The sequence below is a fragment of the Macroventuria anomochaeta genome (assembly GCF_010093625.1).
Source record: "Macroventuria anomochaeta strain CBS 525.71 unplaced genomic scaffold BU25scaffold_2, whole genome shotgun sequence".
NCBI classification, from domain to species: Eukaryota; Fungi; Ascomycota; class Dothideomycetes; order Pleosporales; family Didymellaceae; genus Macroventuria; species Macroventuria anomochaeta.
Window position 1 is genome coordinate 480,658 of NW_022985363.1, and position 20,890 is coordinate 501,547.

General features: G+C 51.8%; 8 protein-coding genes across 8 annotated transcripts; 5 read left to right on the forward strand and 3 right to left on the reverse strand.

The window, feature by feature from the left end:
* Nucleotides 1-4,228: 4,228 nt before the first annotated feature.
* On the reverse strand, nt 4,229-5,330 carry BU25DRAFT_427528 (aflatoxin B1 aldehyde reductase member 2; the record flags this gene model as incomplete). The annotated part of the gene is made up of 3 exons (XM_033708450.1): nt 4,229-4,695; nt 4,744-5,220; nt 5,273-5,330. The coding sequence occupies 3 exons, from the start codon at nt 5,328-5,330 to the stop codon at nt 4,229-4,231; spliced, it is 1,002 nt and encodes a 333-aa protein (XP_033566862.1).
* Nucleotides 5,331-5,827: 497 nt separating this feature from the next.
* On the reverse strand, nt 5,828-7,774 carry BU25DRAFT_417277 (uncharacterized protein; the record flags this gene model as incomplete). Its single annotated transcript, XM_033707792.1, has 5 exons — nt 5,828-5,857; nt 5,895-6,359; nt 6,472-6,917; nt 7,135-7,308; nt 7,606-7,774. 5 exons carry the CDS (start codon nt 7,772-7,774, stop codon nt 5,828-5,830), a joined length of 1,284 nt encoding a protein of 427 aa, XP_033566863.1.
* A 1,478-nt stretch (nt 7,775-9,252) lies between these two features.
* BU25DRAFT_80180 (uncharacterized protein) lies at nt 9,253-10,721 on the forward strand. The gene has a single exon (XM_033712129.1). It carries the CDS (start codon nt 9,374-9,376, stop codon nt 10,376-10,378), a length of 1,005 nt encoding a protein of 334 aa, XP_033566864.1. The 5' UTR covers nt 9,253-9,373; the 3' UTR covers nt 10,379-10,721.
* On the forward strand, nt 10,722-11,870 carry BU25DRAFT_80181 (uncharacterized protein). Its single transcript, XM_033712130.1, has one exon. It carries the CDS (start codon nt 11,064-11,066, stop codon nt 11,757-11,759), a length of 696 nt encoding a protein of 231 aa, XP_033566865.1. The 5' UTR covers nt 10,722-11,063; the 3' UTR covers nt 11,760-11,870.
* Nucleotides 11,787-12,326, forward strand: BU25DRAFT_405998 (uncharacterized protein). The gene has a single exon (XM_033705172.1). The coding sequence runs from the start codon at nt 11,981-11,983 to the stop codon at nt 12,134-12,136; it is 156 nt and encodes a 51-aa protein (XP_033566866.1). The 5' UTR covers nt 11,787-11,980; the 3' UTR covers nt 12,137-12,326.
* A 2,280-nt stretch (nt 12,327-14,606) lies between these two features.
* Nucleotides 14,607-15,911, forward strand: BU25DRAFT_80198 (uncharacterized protein). Its single transcript, XM_033712131.1, has 2 exons — nt 14,607-15,338; nt 15,388-15,911. The coding sequence occupies exons 1-2, from the start codon at nt 14,842-14,844 to the stop codon at nt 15,494-15,496; spliced, it is 606 nt and encodes a 201-aa protein (XP_033566867.1). The 5' UTR covers nt 14,607-14,841; the 3' UTR covers nt 15,497-15,911.
* A 490-nt stretch (nt 15,912-16,401) lies between these two features.
* BU25DRAFT_417281 (uncharacterized protein) lies at nt 16,402-16,906 on the forward strand (the record flags this gene model as incomplete). Its single annotated transcript, XM_033707793.1, has 2 exons — nt 16,402-16,489; nt 16,545-16,906. The coding sequence occupies 2 exons, from the start codon at nt 16,402-16,404 to the stop codon at nt 16,904-16,906; spliced, it is 450 nt and encodes a 149-aa protein (XP_033566868.1).
* A 251-nt stretch (nt 16,907-17,157) lies between these two features.
* Nucleotides 17,158-20,790, reverse strand: BU25DRAFT_330007 (uncharacterized protein; the record flags this gene model as incomplete). Its single annotated transcript, XM_033702341.1, has 1 exon — nt 17,158-20,790. One exon carries the CDS (start codon nt 20,788-20,790, stop codon nt 17,158-17,160), a length of 3,633 nt encoding a protein of 1,210 aa, XP_033566869.1.
* Nucleotides 20,791-20,890: the final 100 nt, after the last annotated feature.

Genomic DNA, 20,890 nt, shown 5'->3' on the forward strand with positions numbered 1-20,890 from the left:
CAGCCAAATTCTCCACACATGCAGGGGTGGTTTTGGCCTTTTTCGTCCAATACGCCAGATATCGATTCGCCGTCCGGGTTACGCCAGATAGGAGGCTGTGAAGACACCGTTCATGCGATCCTCTTCGTTCGGTTTTAGAGCTGTGGTATCAATGCTCCGGGGGTCAAAGGTAATATCACCTTTTTCTCTCGAATAGCTTATTCTTATGTACCCAGTCCAGTAGGAGGATCTGGCAACATCTCGAAGAGTGATACTGAAGTACTTCGGATCTCTGTCGAATCCCCAATGTCCTGTAGGGCCGTGGGCCATGGCTTGTTGATAGTGGGCAAAGTCGTCTTCATGGTAACGGTCGATCGAATAGAACCAAAAGCCCAGCTTAGGTGTTCAGGTGAGCAGACGAGATAAGCATGCGGCCCACGAACCCAGATCGTCCTCTCGTTCTCACAGCCTCCGGGATTGTCAATAAGTACTGTCGAACTCCCACATGTTATTGACAGCGGTGCTTGTACCAACTCTGCTAACGTGATCTCTAACGTCGAGTAAGAAGCCGGATTGTGGTTCCAAGAATCCCCTATCGGCTACGAGGTCAATAACCGTTCTGGTTCGAGAATATATCTGACCTATCATAAGACCATGCAAATCGAGAACAATGCTCCCTTGCTTTGCGAAGTACCGCGCCAACATCGTCGTGGAAGGCTTCATTCAAGTCATCAACGAACTCGAGATTGCCACAAAATTCGCTGACTACGGTGGTCAAGGCAATATAGGAGCACACCTAGGGTCAGTAAGTTAGTGGTTGAACTATGCAAATCTGTGGCAAGACAATTCCTTGCCACCAGGTTGACAGAAGCCCGGGCCGTTGCGCCCCCGGATCCAAAAGGGTTTCCTCTTATGAAGACGAACCCACCATTGATTACAAAACTTAATGCCTTTCTGGTTTCCATCTCCGTTTACTCCTTCTTCAGCTCATTTTCCAGGGCTTTCTCGATTTGCGGCGCACTACTGGTTAAACGCTTTGGAGTGTCGTTAATCACGTCAGTGACCTGTTTGTGCACCCGCGGGTACAAATGAGCAGCATTGGCCAGTTGTTCAAAAACTTAAAGAGCTATCTGACGGTTATGTTGATTCTTCCCGTTGTCTTCAATGAGATTCTTGCAGCTACCGATACTACATGAACCAGTCGCATCGCAGAAAAGACCACTGCTGATAGTGTAGGGGGCCCATTTGTCTCGGAAAAATAGAGCCACACTCTCGTACGATGGCGATCGAACATATTCGTAGCACTATTCCAGAAACCAATCAGCGATAGCATCACGCTACGCCTCCAAATTTTCTGCCGAAGGAGTGCCAGGGCCACACATAGTTCCGCCAAGCCGTCCTGTACCTTGAAAATCATCAGGTGTACCACCAGGCGGCTTTGGCTTCGGTTTGGGACGCCGTTCAAGATGGGTGATGCTGAAACTGGCGGCATCGAAGAAAAACGTTCATCGAACGGAAGTGGGTTGCGGCCTGGAACGCGTATAAATTGGCCATCCGGTACAGTTGTCGTCAAAAATACCAGAGTTCCTATAAACAGCGAGGAGGATGTCAAACAGGCCAAGAACTAGGGAGAAATTCCCTTTGCCTTGATCATTTTTGGTGGCAGTGGGCGTTCCGTCAATATAGTAATTGGAGGCCAAACGTAAGTTTATTAGAATCTATCGTACGCCCTCACCTTTTAAGTTGTCTATAGGAAAAACAAGGTTGGGATGCAAAAGGAGGGCAGTGCTTCAGCTTTACAAATGGGAGGTATTTGCTCCTGCCCAACAAAAAATCTACAATATTGGAGCTTCGCACAAAAACCACTCTGAAGAAAGGGCACATCCATCTCATGGGCTGTGTTTTTCCGGGGAGCCCCTTAAACGCAACCCTGGAGGTCTTCAGTGGATTTGCGCCGGCGGAAGCTATTGGTTCGACCTTCAAAGCCAATAGGAACTGCTCATAGTGACCTTTGCGCGCTTGTTGATGTTCGAAAAGCTAGGGCTAGATTGAAAGAAGACACTTAGCGAGATGATGCAGTTCGGTTGTTGGTGAGGGATTGGAATATGAATGGTACGTAAGTGGAGGAGGAAAGCCTTGGAAGGTCCCTCTGGAACTACCTTTGCAACAAGGCATACTCGTTCCACATTGGCAAAGCAGACCACCCATTCTGCAGCTGTGGAGCCAAACAGACACCAGAGCACCTTCTCCTGAGCTGCAAGTGGCTCAAGCAAGACCGGAAAATCATCCAGGACAGCCTGGGGAAAGTGCAGCTCACACTGCCTCTTCTCCTCCACATCAAAGAAGGCATCAAGGCCACTCTGGCCTTTATCAGTAGGACCAAGGTGGGCACACGCAGATGGCATCTTGGACAGCACACAAAAGACCTGGCATAGACATGCCCTAGCACTGCAGCACGGCAGACTCTTTCCTTTGTGTGTTTTTGTTACGGTATGTGCCACTGTAGAATACTGATAGCTACGGTAAACGATAACGTAGGACTATCGGGTCGATGGATACTGCGCTGAATCGCTATCTAGCTGGGAGATGACGACTATATCCCTGACCTCAGGCCATTGACCTGTCACACACTAGACTAGGGTAGTCTGTCAGGGGTACAGTCAGACCTTGTACAGACCGACCGATACCGCAACAGTTTTGTTTTGCAATCTTTCATTTCCAGCAACTTTGCTTAGGGCATAAGCTCTCAGTATCCCTTAAACTCTCATTGAACTCAACCTCCTGTAACTAAGCCTTGCATTACCAGAGGATCTACTGCTCCTCTCGTCCTCCATAGTCTCAGACTCATATAGGATGTTAAACCAATCAATCAACCAAACTACCTTTACAAGTTCGACCCTCAACGCCGTTTAGCAACCATGCTAGCAATTCCCTCCTGACTTGTTCCCTTCCTAAGGAATTGTCGGAAAATGTAACTCGGAACTAAACGCCGAGTTGAGATATTATGCTTTGCAAGAATCTAGGCACCCCCTTTTGTTTGGTAGTTCAAGAAGAGCGTACCAAGAAGTCGAAGTAGGGAGGGGTCAGGGGTTTGATCAGAGGATATATGTGGGCTTCTCCACGTGCTAGACCCTGAACCAGACCTTCACCACCACTCGGAAGCCACGGACATAGCAGAGGTCAGTTCAACGTCACCTGTTCTGTCTAATCTCTTCCCTCTCCACCACTATTCTTCTTCTCAATTTTGGCTGTTCCTTAACGTGCATCCATCTAAGCATCACCAACATACTCAGCTTGACAAGGCGATTAATTGATACCCACATCACGTATCTGCCCCTCCTCTTCTCATAGTTGCCTATATGGCATAGTTCTTTCCCAAAGGAGGGGGTACCAATACTTTGCAAAGCACTGATAGCATGCTGGAGGTCTTCAGCACACTTCACTCATTCTTAGTACACGAATATTGCGACGCGATTCTTTCGTCTTAGCGTCCCTGGGGTCATAGCATACGGTCTTGCAGCAATTCTTGCGTGACGAGCTGCAGTCAAGAATCCGAAGAATATCGGCACTTCGTGGGCATGCTGTGTGGAGAAGTCCAAAGATTTCTATGAATCAGATGGTACATGTCTGTCAAATGCAGCTCATACGCAGACTGAAATTACATCATGATGACTACAATGTTGCTTGATAGCCAGCGCAATTTTGGTTTGGTGGAGGCCCCTTCATGGAGTTAATGCAGAGAGCGCGCGGGTCGAAGTTTCTGTTTTACCAGCAGACTGGACAAGAAACGCGCTTGGAAGAGTGGCACGATGGAACTCAATCAAACAGGTCGGTGTCTTCGATGCAGTCAACCTATGGAGTGACTAGATACCTGCGTTTCCGGCAAACTGAAACCCCCCCCCCCCCCCGGTCAAATTGACGATGAGAAAACAGTACGGGTTGCGTGAAGACAGCGATACTATCAGAGTTTAACAAGCAGCGCAGCGTCACCACAGGACATCAAGCCTAGCAGAAACTGTGAAACATATCGCAAAGGACATTGAGGTCGAAAATTTTAAGGAGATAGTGTTTAAAGATGCTTGAAAGACAATTTGCTGGCGTGATACGGAGGGATGGATGCTTCTGGCTGAAGTAAATGATAAACGTCAAATCCTCGATCTGCCCCGATCGCAAGATCTGTGCATTGCAAGTATTGCAGGACTTTTACATTGAGCATTCGTGCTTGTGTTGCTTCAGATCATGCATTACCTTAACGGAAATAAGTTGGAGCCGTGGCCTTTGCAACCAGCCAGGCCTCGTCCAACGACTGAACAACGTCATCCGGCAGTGGGCCCTTCTCAATATCTGCCAGGTTTCCTTCCAGCTGACCGAAGCTGCTCACACCAATGATAACACCATCGTTGCCGCCCTTCACCCTTGTCTTGAGCTCTGAGTGGTGGATTGTCCATCTCAATGCAATCTCGAGAAGAGTTAAGTTGTGCTTCTGTGCGGCGTTTTCAACAATCTTCAAAGCATCAAACGTGCCTTTCTTGAAGTAGCGTTCGCGGTACATAGTGCCGACGCGGTCGGCTTCTTTACCAAAGCGACCGTCGTCGGGGACAGCGTCAGTGGACTTGATTTTGCCGGAGAATAGGCCACCAGCAAGAGGGTTGTACACGACAACATCGATCTTGTACTTGCGGCAAGCTGGGATGAGCTCAGGTTCGATGGCGCGAGCTAGATGCGTCAGTCATTTGGTGCATAAAGCAATGATGTTGGTCTTACTGATGGCGTTATACATCGCCTGGTAGATTGTCGGCTTTACCCAACCCCGCTCATTCGCGATGTTCCAGATCTCCGCTACCTCCCAAGCAGCGTAGTTACTGAGACCGAGCTGGATAAACTTCCCCTCTTTGTGCAGCTCGTTGACTGCCTCCAAGGTCTTCTCAAAAGGCACCGATCTGTCCGGTGCATGCAGGTAGAAGATGTCCACGGCATCTGTGCCCAGCTCTTTCAAGGAGGTGCTGAAATGCTCCTTCAACGACTCAGGCTCGTGGACTCCTGCCTTGTAGGGGTACACCTTGGTCGCAAGGGTGAAGCCTCGATCCTTCCATTTTGCGTCGCGTGTCCAGCCCTCCTGCTTGCCGCCAACATACATGCGAGCTGTGTCGATTTCATCGTAACCCTTCGATTGGAAGTAGTCAAGATGCTTTGTAAATTCACCGTGATCTGTGACACGAGCTCCAGAAGATGCATCAGGGCCTGTAGAAGCTTAGCTAGAGCTCTGGTGGGGTAGGTGGGGTTGGCTAGCTACCAAAGGTCATCAATCCCAGGATGATGCGGTCATTCGGGTTTTGCGCGATGAGAGGCATTGTGGAAAAAAATTCTGAGTTCGTTGAAGCTTTCTCGAATCTGTGTGATTCGGCGAGGAGAAGAAAGGCTGCGAGACATTGCAAGTCATTTTGAAGGATGACGACAGGTGGGACAGTGGGGTAGCTGCTCCATCCGGCTATAAACTGTTATGTCCAGCGGAAGCTAGAAACGCTACGATTGGTTGCTTGATATTTGAGGCATCCTTTGTACAAGGGCGGCAATTGTGAGCCCTATATCCAGTTCAGCAGTGTTGCAACCTTTGGTAGCGCCGACAACGAGATACATGTCCTGACAATTTGCCCGGCTCCACCCTCCCTCATTGCTACTCGTTCAGACCAAATGACAAACAGTTCGAATGCTCAACAGCGACATCGGCCAAGGCTCATCCTCATCGTCTAACTCGCTCAGAGGTAACCGACTATCTTCCTCGTCATGATCGTGCATTTATTTAGCTGGACGTGACTCTAGTGATCGCCTCAGCTGGACCAGCATGCTTTCACAAGCTCTCTATCTCCTTTGGAGCGAACTTGATATCAGTACATATTGGCAATTTCATTACATACCTTCAACAAGGTTGCTGCAGCAGACGCAGGTCCAGCGATCTGTAAGTCTGCGCAACGACGACAACGTGCCGCCGATAGCGCGATGGGTTGTACCTCGTCCATCCAGGTCTCTTGAGTCAAAACGTTGTCAACGTGTGACTGCTTCTCGCAAAGCCCGGCTTTCAGAGTCATCAGCTCCAACAGATGACCAGTGATTATTGCATACTCCGGAACGAAGAAGCCTTTACCCGATAAACTCTTTTGGACTCTCCACATGATTTCAGGGGTTTCCAGAAAATCTTCGACGCTTTTGTGCAATGATTGGATGGGCTGTGTCTTGCCCGAGATATTCGTAACTTCCAAAAAGCCCGCACAGTGACTCTTGGTTCGTCCTGTCATGTTCTTGCAAATCGTTATTTGAGATTCAAAGGAGATGCTGCTGAAGTCGTGATACACATTATGTTGCTCAGCATCGATCAGAGCTATCTGGAGTAGCATCAGCGGGTCTGACCGTGTGGCCCAGTAGCTTCACAATGTGAATGTGATCGCCACTGTATTCGTCCAGCCCATCGATACAGAAACAGATTATCACCGGTACCTCTTTCTGTTCTACCAATCGCTTGAACGCCTGTGTCAACATGGGCAAGGTCCAGGTGAACGGGTCCGTTTTCGAGACAGAGTCCGAGAGCACAATTGGTACAAGTTCATGATTATTGGTAAGTACTCGAAAGAGTAATGGCCTGAGTGAACCCTCCTGGGTTCTTTTCAGAGCATTGCCGCCATGCCAGAAGAAGAATCGAGCGACGATCAATATGGTAGCACCCGACCAGTACCTAAGTGAGCCTCTAACCGCTGGGTAATGACTGATGTATTCCATGAGGGTAGATTTTCCAGAACCTGCTTTCTCGTTGACCCAATAGATCGATTCTCCCTGCTCAAACCACTGGATGAAATCATCCCACTTGTTCGTCGCGGTTTTGAAGTGCTGTAGGATCCATTTGAACGTATGCAGCTCCGCAGTAGCAATCTCGTCCTCTCGATCGTCTAGAACAGAAAATCCGAGACTCTTTCAATGCTCTTTCTTAACGCTGGCTAGTTTTTCAGCGTAGATAGTCGTGTATCTGCTTGCGAAGAAGACCGATACTGTGTCCACACTCTTTTCCAGGCATTTGGACGAACTGCTGAAAGGCCCTACTTGTGCGCATTTCGACAGGGCATCGATTGGTGAAGGAACGGTTGATTGTTGCTGTACACGACTTACAGGTCCAGGCCACTGGGGTAACGTTGATACTTAGTCGCGAATCGCTGCGATCAATTTCGCGAACACATTTGATTGCAATGCCTGGAATTGATCTTCTTGTCAGGACGCAAGCAGATTCATGCTTTCCATGGTCAATAGTTGGTATCAAATCAGCAGCAGGAGACCATACTGGAGCTAGGTTTACCTTAGAGTTAGCAAATTATGACATTCCAGCTGCTCTCGATTTTGGCGAAGTTGCATCTGCACATCATCCAGTGCGTGCCTCTCCCACTTGTGCTTCACATTATGTTTAAAACTTTTCCACTTTCCCCGATTTGCCGCTTGATTTCAATTTATCGAAATGCTGCAGCAGTTTTTCCGCTATCTCTTGACTTTTGGAGATGGCTTAGATCCCGGTATCGTTCTTCTCGCTCGCTTGTTGCAGGCTTGTACAGAGAGCATGGAAGTAGCTTTTCAAGTCGGATGATATACCGTCGATTGATTCCATGAAACCCTTCACAAGACGTTCGGTCTGCGTATCGGAGACTGATTTGCCGGACGCGTTATGGTAGATGTCGATGGCTTCGGTACAGACCTTGGTAGCGAAATCAAGAAACTGCACTGTATTACTAGCGAGTCCCAGAGCAACGAGCGCCTCCATAATGTTCGGCCACGATGTGTGAGGACATCAAAAATGAGCGGCAGAAGGTCGAACTATATGTCGCAGCCTTGTAGCAAAGCTGGAGGACCATGCAGCAGAGCCGAAGAGAGTCGAACTCAGCCCCAACGCGTAACTGAATAGTGAATGTATTCGGTGTGAGTTGCAGACAAACCGCAACAAAAAGTGGCCTTGCTGAGGATGCTAAAGACAGTCCAATCGTTACTGGGCGTGTGGGCTCAGACGTTGACGGCGATATCCTGTCTAGAAGGTCAGACATGCCAAACAAGGTTGCTGCGGGAGCATGTTGAACAGCGCTGATCGAGGCAAAGTGCTGCTCCCAAAAGGTGTCCGCTCAAGCAACAGCAGCACGATGTGAATCGGAGACGCCGACATCTCCTTGCCCTGTGAGCTTCACTAACCAGTCACAAAGCTCATTGCTCGTGTAGCTTTGCGATGTTGGATTCCGATGCAGCTTTTCGACAGTCGAGACGAAGAGCAGCTTTCGTGAGACTATTGACTGATCGTCAATTGGTTCGAATTTGGACGAGCTCCGTGCGGACAGATAGACAGGGAGCCTTGAGCTTGACGGACGCCAGCTTGTGCAAAGAATGTCGGACAATCAGGAACATGCGCGCACCAAGCAGGTTTCTAACCGATGTGCTCACCAAAGACAGACTGAAACATTGCGCATGGTTCACGCTTCACATTCACTGCTCCAGGGCTCGCTTGCGCTGATGGGGCTAGAGAATCCCATTTAGCCAATGGCGTCACCGAAGGACCGATAACGATAAGCAACCTATCGACGTCAGCAGGTCAGCATGACATCCTTTACCTGCAGCTAGAGTTGCGCCGTCACACGAGAACACCTCCGCCGACGACCGTGCCCAGGATCGACTTGCGAGCCGTCCCGCGCTGCCTGCACTGCACAGGTGCCACGTAGCAAAACGCAGGTACACGCAGAACCAGCACATGAGAGGCATAAACCGTCTCAAAAAGAACGATTGCGCCCATATAAGAGCCGCTCGCCGCCCCGTTGAACATTTCGAGCGTTCTACATACACATTCACAGCAGCAGACCGCTGCCGCGTGAAAGATGAGTCGATCATCTGCCCAGTCGGAAGTGTCATGTGGGCAAGTAAGCCACCCCTCCGTGAACTCACGAATCAGTCTTTTCCTCGCACACCATCAGACACACTCGAACCTGATTGGAGCGCAATTCGTCGATACCAGGTACTTCGGATGGAATCCTTCTTGATTAGCTTCTGGCCATGCAGTCAAGCGCTTTATTGGAATTCGGCTTCGACGCCGCGACAGTGGTGCGGTGTGCTACCTTGCCAGGTCTTTGTCTTCCCATGATATCATTCTACCCAGGCCTCTTCTTCTCTCTTATGCCTAGTCTTCTAAGTATCCCTTGCTTTGAAACGAAGTCCTTGTCGCAATCATTATTGGTTTGTTTTGCGCATCCATAAGTAGCTCCCTACGACCCTCATCTGCACCATCCCGGCATCTACCAATCCGGAAGGCCTTGCATGCGAAAGCCGTCGACATCTTCAAGAGAGCTCAGAACGCAAAAGCTGAGCGCACAAAGAGCTGAGACCAATGTGCTGGTGTTTCAACTTCGGTTTTCAAAGCAAACCGAAGAACAAGTCGTCATCGTCGAACGAAAAGAGAAGGCGGGATGCGCCGACGGATGGCGCGCTTCACGCCAAGGGTAGACCGGTTGTCGCAAAGAGTCAAGAGAAGCGCAGATGGAAGGAGTCATCGGGAAAGAGACAGTCGACAGATGCTGAGGTTTCGCGCTCACCGCGACGAGCCAGAAATGAACTCGACCCACGATCGCAATACCAGTATGGAGAGACATACCGGGGCTATGAGCAGCATAGACCAGCTCTGAACATTCAGGTGCCTGCCATGTGGCAGCGCTCTGTATATCCGGGAGGCGTGTATTATCCTGGAAGTACACATTCTTCGCAGGAGACGCTGCTCAATCCTCGACCTCATCGCAGTACTCATCAGCGTCAACGACACCCAAAGCATTCATCGCAAGGCACACTTCGAGGTCGCGGAGCTAAGCGAGATCCTCCGAGGAACTCCAAATCCAAGAAGAGTCTTCGTCCTGATCCGTCAAGAGGTTGGTCGTTCTTTGCGCCTTCGCCGCCGAAGACGCCATCAAGGCGCACCTACCAGACATTGGACGCTTCACCACGCAGCCATCGACCCAGTCGCCAACAAAGATCCACACAACAACATGATACAGGTTCGACCTCGATGCCGTCTCAATCGCGCCATCATCGTTCACGTCAGTACGAACAGCAAACTCCTGCCGTGCGCAGCGCGCGCTCAAGGACACCAAACACAGCTGCCAGGCGGGTACCTGATCGTCGCTTCGCTGTACTCGCTGCTACCAACCAAGCACTCGAAACCGTACGTCGTGATGCCTTTGCGCAGCCGTCACCACCCCCGCGAAGAGAAAGGCTTCGAAGGTATGAAGGCGTGACGATTCCCACATCGCAAATGCCTTTCAACTGGGATTGTGTCAGCAGTTCCCAAGCTTCTGGTGGCTACGGAGATTCAACTTCACGGCACAGGCGGTCGCGACGATGATTTATAACAAGAAGGCGCATACATTATCATGTACATGTACGACATACTGTCGTAGTAGCAGATGTGGCTGACGATACCCCTGCACTTCGTCTCTCGCCTGCCATGTTCTACACAGTACACTTTTCGCATACAAAATACCCTTGCATATCATCTAATTCACTTACACTCATACTGTTGTTCATATTCTTTCGATTATGTTTCACGGGTTTAGTCTATGTTCGGAGCTGGAGCGGTGACGATTATTCATGTGGATGTTAGCTCTTCCTGTCACACAACCGGTTCCATTCCTATCGTCACCATACTCCATACATATGTACTCTTTTGAAGTGCGATTGATGTGGTCACTGAGTGGTCATGCTCACGCGCTAAGTCTCATAAAAGCAATTCTGGGTCTGTGATCCACTCCTTGAAGCAGCTTAGACTGTCAAAAGCTGTACAGCTGAGTAGTGAAGGAACACTTTGCCTTGCGCCGCGGTGAAGATTCTGTTGTCTGTCTTGTATGAATGTGCGCATAGTGACGGTGAACGCGCTGAGACCCACTCCGTTAGCTGGGATCTAAACCACGGGCGATCGCCACGGAAAGCTGCAGGATCTTGTGCGGGACGTTGGTTCAGAAGTGACCGGTTTTGGGGAAAGAGCAAGTTCCATCTGCCCTGTGGTAATATGGCTGCAACTGTCAGGGGGAATGAGGGTCGTTAATGAGGCCGCCGCTCAGCACCACGTTACTCAGCAACCTAGATATTCCCACTGCAATGCTATGAATATGATTAATAGAACAAAATTGATCACAGATGCTTTCAGTGAACAGTTTTGTTGTTGGGTCAAGCAGAGAGCAAGAACATTTATGTTCCAAAAAGAGTTCGGTCAATCAGAACGAGCTTCTTCCAGAGGTCGCAACTTCGGACCTCACCTTTCCACGCAAAAGTTGTCAATTTCCTCGTCAACTCACGCACATTTTTCGTACACGAGTGCTTTGTCTCGCCTGTTCGTACAAATCGAGATTTCTGCCTCTCAGGACTCCAGATCAAGCGACCTCAAGCTCCATCTACGACCAAGCTCCCCGCCCACGTGGCGTTTCGACACCTGCAACCCAGGGCGGGCTGTCACAACGTATACGGGAATGTCTCCTGATCCCATCGAGATCGACAGCTTTCCAAACTACCAGAAAGAGAAGGAAAGGCAAAGTGTTGATGGCTGGGGGAAGGCTTTCCGCGGTTTACAGCCAATGAGACGAGAGCTTTACCGACTAGCGCCGTATGCGGTAAGCTTGCTACATATTGCTATCCACCTATACTCCTGGCTCGCATGCATCACGATCTCGACTGGTAGTAGACGGTGGTATTGCGGTGTTTCTAGACATTTATTACGGCTGGAAACCTGAGTTGTAAGCCTCTGTCACATGGAAAGACGGTGTCTACCTGAGCAGCAACGCATCAGGTTGATCTCAATTTTCACCCACTGGTGTACCCCATGCTTTCTTGAATATCGTGTCCAATCTGCCATTGAACTTGTGCATAGCATTTAAATTGCGCTCCGCGATCTCTCGTTCCGTAGCGGATACATCTTTGGTTCGTTCTTCGTATCATCTTCGACGTACTCGGGATGTTTGACACCTGCAATTTCGGGAAGGAAGACGTGGAAGGAGGCTTCGTGCCGCTTCTCGCGATATTTACTGCCGGTCTCTGCTCCTTCTGGCTTGGACTTCGACCACAGACCGCAGTTGTGGAACGTGTACGTCCAACCTTTGGCGAACTTTGATCTGTCGACTCGCGCTATTACTGTCAGCCTTTACATTGACGTTGTATGACGTTTATGGACACCCTTACAAGTCCTATTGAACGTTATGGTTGTCGCCTTCAGTAGAGTCTGCATCTTCTTTGAGCGTGAATGGTAAGTCACCTTGATACCTGCAATACATAGTTGACAGTATCTGTTGTTGTGTCTGCAAGCTTCGAAGTATACCGCATCTAGTTCGAATCAGCACTGATACAGACGAAAGTCGCATTGTAGAAATACACCTTTTGCATTTTGTGCCGCAGTCGCATCTAGTGGAGCCGAAGAATCACTGAGGTCATCCTGAAGCTCACTCAGGTCGCTATCAAGATCGCTATCTAAGTCATCAGTGTCTACCTCTTTGCGGTCGTGTCTTTATGCTTCAGCTCTTTAGGTATCGCTGCGACCCCATTGTAAAAGTCCATGGGAATGCTTGTGTTGGATTGCGTGTGATTGGCATAGTCCTAAGAGCAAGTAGGAGGCCATGAATAGAGGTAAGTAATTCGTGATAGATGTACGCAAGCGACCTGCAAACAGATTCAGCTTGCTATCAAGATTTTCAGACCTAGTCACAACCAGAGAGCAAGCGGCAGAAACCAATGGGATGCTTCTTTCCCTTCTCCTAGCTGCGAAAGCTGAAGATGCTCTCTCCAGTGAAAGCAGCTAAGGTTATGAATTTAGTCGTCAATCCTCACTACCTCACCTCCGGCTTCTCGAACAATGCTTACCAACCGAGCCATGAAGCGCTGCCAACCCGCCTTGTTGTGTCTCGCCTCCCCGGGCCCATCGGTTGGGGGGTTCCATCTGGGACATATCTCTGAGTCGTTTATAGGTGCGTCGTGCTGTGTCTGCGGTTGCTGTTCCTCACTGAAAGGCGACAGAGCCCGTTCGGTCGGATCAGGAACTTCCAGCTCCAGCCCGTCTCCTGTATCCATATCCACATCTCCCCCAGGCTCTGTGATGATGAATAGGGTGCGCAGCACAACCATGCGTTGACCACAAAAGACCGTGTGTTTGGTGCTAATCACACAGCCTCTGCGCGTGACGCCTGCCATGGGAGATCGATAGAGAGGTGCTTAGCGTCTCCTTTCGAACACGAGTGGCTGGACAGGAGTAGCGTCGTACAGGGCAGTGCCGCACACCCGACCCTTGACGCATTGATGCTGATGTGACTCCAACTTGCGTCGATAAGCTTTTGTCTCGGGAATGAAGCTTTTGTTGAGGCCACTCAGGGGCACTGCAAAGCTCTTAATTCTAACCAGTCAGAGCTTGGCTAAAGCTTCGCCAGCTCTAAATCTTTATGTAGGGCTATCCTTGAGACCTCACCTTTCGAGAAGTGAGTAATCAGAGTGATGTGTGCACCGAGGTTCAGTGTTGTTGTTGTGTGCGAAGGGAAGGCCGCGCTGTTGCTCTTTCCTCTCGCTTCATTGTGATGACATCAGCGTTCTCCACCTCACAGAGCCGCAAACGTTACACACTGACTGTCATCCCCTTTCGACAAACACGATGTTGATACCCAGACCACTATCTCGACGATTATTTTGGGATGCCTGCGTCAGCTGCGCCACGATCTGTGCCAGAAGTGGCCTGCTCCGTTGTCCGAAACATGCAAGGCAGCCCGGAGCTGGTGCCTTCATAGCGAGACTTCACCGAGTCTTGCAAGCGGTTTCGGAGCAACTTTCGAGGAGATGCACACCAGCTTGCATGGTTTTCTCGCAACAGGGTTGATTACGCGAGGTTCGTCGCGTTGAAAGGGGTGCTCCATACGTTTCAGAGGTTCAGAAAACATCGTCGCTAAGGCAGATCAGATTTGACGTCGATTAATTGAGCAGTACAGAGCACACGATCAGTGGATGACAGGTGCAGCTTGCGGTCCATATTCGTATTGCTGACGAGCGTCTTCTCCACAATGCCGACATCCGCTCCAGACCGCAAGCTGTAGACCAAGTTGCCGGTCCCCACGCGCATTTCCATCAGGGGCCACGACCCGGTCAAAGCCTGTGATGGCTCAACTATCGACGGATACTGAAGGCATTTTACTTCTTCAGAGCGCGCCTTGCACTTCTTCAGGGCGCGCCTTGCACTCGATCGAGGCATCTCGTCAAGAAAGAGCATTGCATCGTAATCGAAGAAGCAACCATTGGTTCCTGGAGACACGAGCCACATGAACCAAGCCACATTTGGCACGTTTTGTCGCCCTAGTCTTTCATTCGCAACCATCTTCGCCCCATGGACCCTCAAACTGAATGTTTTAGCGTCTCCTGTCTGCGACCATTGGTGAGAAACAATCAGTCCAAATATTTAGTGGCTGTGCTTGTGTAAACGATCGTTACAGGGATCTTAATTCACTCACTACTCAGGGTGGTTTCAGCGCCCGCGCAGCACGCCACAGTGAATCTTAATCCGTCTTACACTTCAAATTCTCCCGGCTCCCCCCGCACAATCTTTCTGAACACCCAGCTTGGCACACATTCCGTCATACCCATTGGAGGAAATTGGCTCACCCACTCATTACTTGAATACCTGCTCGGAACGAGGCGCACCGCGCTAAGGAACGGTCTAGATCGACACCACCAACTCCCCAATTCATACTCCACGAGCTGAAGCGATCATTCAACCATAATATCGCGACATCCTCCAGCATACTTTGTTACTTATACAGCGACGATCACCCGCAATACGCCTCGGCCATGCTGTTTAATTCCAGCGCTCTTGTTGCGGCTTTGAGCCTGCATACTGCTTTCGCAGCTCCGGCAATGGAGCACAAAGAGCACCATCTCGAGGATATCCAATGTCGCTGCCTGACATTCCGCGCAAACGAACGACCCACCCCATGCAACTTCTTCGAGTCCAGGGGCTTTGACTGGAGGTCCGCACAGATACTTGCATCACAGTACGACATCAAAGTTCAGTTCGCCAGCAAGAGCACCATCTCCAAGGTGCTTTCGATCTCTGCCCCGCTTCCGAGCGAAGTGCTGCAAACAACCAACACTGGTGATGCGCAGTCGGCATCGAGAGATGCGAATATCAGCCAAAACAAGATTGTCTGTGGCTTTGGGAAGGAAGTCAGGCGCATGAGCCACCATTACCGAGACTATGAGCCAGAAAGTCATTTTGTGGGACAGGTAATTGGTTGGTTGATGCTGTTTATCGCTTTGTACGTCGTGGGCGAGTACGTATGGACAAGGTAAGATACAGGTACCTGCGGTATTACCGCCGTCGACTAACGCTGTTAGATACTCATCTCGAAGTCGACCCATCAAGCTCAAAGGAGAAGAGAAGCATCTCAGGGCTAGGTTTAGCAACACCACCTCCTCGAAAGACGCACCCTCAGACTTCTCTTGAAAGAGTTACGAGGTTGCGACAAAATAGTCTTTCAACCAGCATCCCCGAGAGTTGTACTTCCGGTTCCCTCGCATGTCATCGGTCACACTGCGCGAGAACGATGCCGGCGCCAAACCCTGACACACAGATGGAGATTTCTGAGCCACGACCAAGCATGAATGAAACAACTCCATGCAATTAGTGGCTTTGTGTCCTGTTGCTGTGTGCATTCGGGTCGGCATCGCCATCTTACGGATAAAACACCACATCAATCCATCGGTCGAGACGATTCCAAGAGCTAAGGGTTAGATACATGACGTGTGGTGCGGAACAGGATATGGAGGCATTTATTTATGCGTCAGGTACGCGCAGGGGATCGGATCGACTGCACTATCTCTCTCACGAGGAGCATGTATGGGGCCGGTACTTTCAAGCCTCATTAAGTATCAAGGATGTGTTCACCTAACGATGCCTACTCTGGTACAGCAGACTACTCGAAAGAAATGCCGCTCTTGCGAATATGAAAAGTAGGCGTAGCCATCACTCCTGCGTCGATGTTCGCGGTCGACGTGCGTGGTCATTCCCCGATCAACCTTGACGTAGTTTGCTCCCTAATCTCAACTCATCGTGTCGGCATTAAAAGACGGTTTTAACAGACGCAACTCCCAAGGGTCCACCTATATCTCGGGCTTTCCGACATCTCATCTTGTGCACAAAAGCAGCACAACATCTTCCTGCAAACTGATTGCTTACATCTCACTGCATTAAGGCATCCCGCACGTGTATTCATCTCTCCTGCGCGCGAAACGCGCAACGCTAGCGCTCCTCCAACACCATAAACAGGAAGTACTATGCTAAGAGCACTTCGCCCAATATTCACTCACCTGAACACACAAACCCGTCCCACACCACGTCTATTCGCTACAATGGCCGCCCCGCATCCCGTGATCCTATGCGGCAAAACCGAAGTCATCGGCGCCGTGGTCATCGAGAGCTTGAAGCCTGAGTTCGAAGGTACATGATTCCGCCCTCCATCGCATATAATCTCCGGCCTTGACACAACACGCAGTGATCCACTTCATCCAAACCGTCTCCACCGGCAAGGCAATCATCCCCTCACTCCTGCGCGGCGAAGCGCCAAACCCCTCATCATCAACATCCCCCATTTCCAGTCTCGGCACCAAGAACTACTCGAGACCCCCCGTTGCTGTTCTCCTAGGCGCTGCGTTTGACGACGAGGGAGTCAAGGAGCTGATGGAGGCTGCGAAGGGGACGAAAGATGTGCCGTGGCTCAGACCGGATACGAGCAAGCCTGCGCCGCCGCCTGGGCCGGAGTATGGGCAGGCGATGGTGAAGAGGATTAAGGAGGCGGTGAGGGGGTTGGAGGAGAGGGGGGAGTTGGTGGGGAATGGGGGGATTGTGTGGTTTTGATGTGGGAGATCAGGTCAGATTTGGGTGGGCGGGGGATGGTCGCTCGGCGCTCGGGCATGTTCGGTAGGCTTGTGTAGTAGGAAGCTTCGTTTTTTGAGAAGCTGATTATGCATTACAATGTGTACATGATGAAGCTATACAACAAACCCGTTCCCCGGGGTATCCAATCCAAATCAATCCCAAAACGCCGATGCTAGAAATGCTTCGCAACTGCCGCGCTAACATGCAGCTCTACATAAGAAATGGCCATCCTAGAGCCACAGCAGCCACTTCACAACTCTCCAAACCAAACCAACAACACTCTTCAACAACCCATACACCGCGAAGATGATCGACGCAAACCTCAACGCAACAACAATCGTCCACTCCACCGCCGACCATCCCCAGCTCATCACCCATCTAGTATGGCGTCTCCGCTGGCGCAGCATGCGGTCGATTTCGTCGTTGATTTGTTTGACTTGGAGCGGGCCTTGGCCTGAGACTTCGCTCGTGATGCGCACGGCTTTGTCGCCGCTTTCGAAGATGCGGGGCATGAGGTCGCTCTCTATGCTATCCCTCAGCTGGCTGATGCGCGTGTTCAGGTCTTTGATCGTGCCGGAGCGGAATATTTCGCATGCGGTGTGGAGCGCTGATGTTGAGCGCTCGAGATCGTGGACGAGGATGCGGGCGGCGAGGACGTGCTCTTCTTTCCTTGAAACGGGGAATAGATGCTCCTTCGCGGTTTCTGCGGCCAGAGTGAGGAATCGCGGGATTTGGGTATTGGGTGTTTGCGCGCGTCGAGCGATCTCTTTGGCTTTGACGCCAGAGCAGAGGAAGAGTGCGCGCACGCGAGCGATGTCTGCTTGCGTGACTGCATTCTGCCATTTTCTGCGCTGGAGTGCATGCTCATTATCGTCGTCGTCAGCAATACTCCAGTGTCGCTTCCCGTCGAGAGTGGGGCGAGAGGCGCTGCGGTGCCTGCCTTGAGCATCCTTGAGGGCTGTTGGGGGGAGAGCGCCAGGAAACACGCTGCCAGGTCGAGCAAGCTGCTTGTTCATGTGGTCTTGATCGCGACTTCTAACAGGGCCGAGTGTAGCTGATGAAGAAGCTGTCGAGACGCGTTCCAGGTTGATGCGAGGCGGCAGAAGCCGGTCGATGCGAGGAGATCGAGTGTTCCGGCGTTCGCGGGACTGGCGTGAGATGTGATGCTCGAGGTCTGATGCATTATCGTTGTCGCTCAAGGCTTCGTGAGCAGGACGGAACGATGGGAGTTTGAGGTGGTACCGTCCATCCTTCTCCGACGTGACACTACTCGCCGTAGTCGGTGTGACTGTTCGTGAAAGCGCTGGTCGGTTGGTGCGTACGTCTTCGTCAAAGTCCACAGAGTTGCGATCAGAGACTGTGCTCGCATCCGTGTCATCTGCCCGGTCACGTCTGAAGATGATATCGCCCACTTTCGTGCCCTCATGCTTGACACCCTTGAAGAACCTTGTGACAGCGGAGTGAGGCTCTTTGAAGTCTTGTGTTTCTTTGCGACGCAGCTTATCTGGACTTGGTAAGCTACTTACGCTATCGTTCTTGCGATGGCCAAGTAAGTTCTTCACAGCACCTGGTGCAGCAAGGATGGCGTTTCCAAGGCTGCTAGGCTCCAGGGGCTCCTCGCTCGTCTGTCGAGAGCTCTGGTTGTTGTTGTTGTCCAAGTTTGTTGAAACTTGGTCGTGCTTCTGCTCATGCTTGTCGTGGTCATGAGAAGAGTGAAAAGGATTCAGCTTGCTTCGCTTGGTCTTGCCAAGGTCAGAACCGGCTCTACTAGGTGGCGGGGACAAGTCGCTTCCAATGTGCGGGAAGTGCCTTGTATGAAGCGGCGTGCTGGACGCAGCACCCTCATCCTCGAACGATGATCGAGGTTCAGCCGGCTTGATAGGCGACAAGGGGCTGGTGCGATTCCGTGGAGGCATCTTGAGGGTGGCATTCTCGTCCACTCTTGCAGAGCCATTTGTAAAGCGAGGTACTTCCAGAGAGTTGCGCGAAACCTTCCCATCCGGAATGTCATCGTGTGCTCTTCCCCACTTGTCGGGCGTGTCCGGCGTGAATACAGCTGGTGACTTGTTGTTGATTCCCTTGGTGTGTAGCTCCAACTGTTTCTTCATCTGCAGTGCAAGCGGACCGGTGTTATGCTCGACATCGAAGGACTTCCGGACCTTGCGCGCATCATTGTCGGAATCGGACGAGTCACTGTAGCCTGTTGAGTGCTTTCGTGGACTGCCTCTGCCTTTCCGAAGTCGCGAGTCAGCACGGATTGTTGGTAGTAGTCTTCTCTTGCGGCTGCGCTCGCTACCATGCTCACTCTCATCGCCAGTCGTGGGATCAGTCGCAGTACCAGGCAGACCGTCCACGTGGCTGCGTCTCCTCTTGTCAGAGTACTCCTTGCTAGGTCGTGCTTGAGGGAAGTCATTCTTCTGCTGCCTTGGTGCTTCTCGTGCTGGGAGGATTTTGCGGCCGTTACGGTCCTCGATGACGGTCTTGTTAGCGCCGTGTTCGAGCCAATACGCATCAGCGAGAAGCTCCTCGGGGGTAAAACTCCAGCCTTGCTGTGACTTTGAGGGTTTGCCATGTGCGGCTTGCACTTCGTGGTCATTGTGTAGCTTTGGCAGCAGAACACGGTCCTCTTGGCGGAACCCAGGTCTTCTTGACTGTTCCTCAATCCGATCGACCCACTCGTGCACTTGCTCAATATCTGAGAATTCGGCAGGTTCTTGAGGCAATGCCAGCCGCTCGCGCGCTCTGCTCCTGCGGTTGCGCAGAGCTTGTATAGGATTGTAGGGCCGACCGAGCTCGTGCTGCTTGTTCGCGTACGACGGTGTACGCGTGAGCTGCGCTTGCGGGCTGCCCGGAACAGCGTTGGATGTGTAGATGAAGTTGCCTGGCGCATCAGCGTCTGCCTTCAGCGGTGGCAGATACTCCAGCAAGCGCATATATTCTGCGCGAAGCTCGATGTACGCGCGGGCCTTGTCTCGCCGAAGTAGCGTCGCGACGGAGGGATGGATTGCCTGGGATGCTGGGAAAGCCATGGATGCGCTCCGCTGCATGCTGCTGGACACGTGTCGAGAAGGCGAGCCTTTCCCGCCCATGGGCGATATGTTGCGAGACACTCTGCGTTGCTCGTTCAGGTACTGCCTCAGGCTGCTGCCCACGCCTGCGTTTGAGAAGCTGCCCTCTCGCTGTGCTCCAGAAGGCTGCCTCGACTGCGAGCCCAGCAGCTGAGAAGCACTGATGTTCCGCCGCCGGCTCTCGCTAAGATTCAGGGCCATGTGCACGAGCTGGTTTGGGTCGACGGTTGGTCGCGGCGGCGTGTTGCTGTGGTCGGCGGGCTGGACACCGAGCATGCTGCTCCTGGTCCTCGGTGCACCCAACCGGCCGTTCTCCTGTTCTGCTTCGACCCTTTGCGCGACCGGCGGGCTGTCTGGAGAGGCCGTCCGCTTGCTGCGACCTTCTGGCTGTCGGTCGTCTTCGTGCGCACGACGATGCCGCGCCCTGCTCTTGCCCTTTGCATCTGGGCTATGTGCTTGACGGGTGCTGTGTCGATTGCGTGGCCCGCTGGGGAAGCTCGAGTCCAGCAAGAAGCCGCCAGCGGACCTGCCTGCCCGATATCTGCGGTGGGCAAAGTCCTGCCCCTCTATGGCCTCCGGGCCCAGCGGACTGCGCGCTGACCCCTGTGAGGCTGCCCTGAAGTCGCCGTTGGTCGCACCTTCCCTATGCCTCGAGCCAGCGCTGGGCGCACGTGACGAGCCGCCCTCCCCATTTTCGACGTAGGTGCCCGACGTCTTGGAGTCGAACGTGTGCGACGATGTTACCGACGGCTCTGACGAGAAGGAGCGGCGGCCGTGGCTGGAGGAAGCGGGCATTACCATGTCTATGGCGGGTTCGGCCATGTTAGCTGCTCCGCAGAGGGGGTCGCATGGCGAGCGTGATGGCTCCGCGGTGCAGGCGACGATGCGGCCAGCA

What these genes read in the sequence shown, in the direction of transcription:
- BU25DRAFT_80180 (XM_033712129.1), top strand. Translation starts at nt 9,374, where the DNA reads ATGTGCTGGTGTTTCAACTTCGGTTTTCAAAGCAAACCGAAGAACAAG.
- BU25DRAFT_80181 (XM_033712130.1), top strand. Translation starts at nt 11,064, where the DNA reads ATGAGGGTCGTTAATGAGGCCGCCGCTCAGCACCACGTTACTCAGCAA.
- BU25DRAFT_405998 (XM_033705172.1), top strand. Translation starts at nt 11,981, where the DNA reads ATGTTTGACACCTGCAATTTCGGGAAGGAAGACGTGGAAGGAGGCTTC.
- BU25DRAFT_80198 (XM_033712131.1), top strand. Translation starts at nt 14,842, where the DNA reads ATGCTGTTTAATTCCAGCGCTCTTGTTGCGGCTTTGAGCCTGCATACT. An exon ending in GGCGAGTACGTATGGACAAG is followed by an intron (nt 15,339 to 15,387) that starts GTAAGATACAGG and finishes TAACGCTGTTAG; the next exon opens with ATACTCATCTCGAAGTCGAC.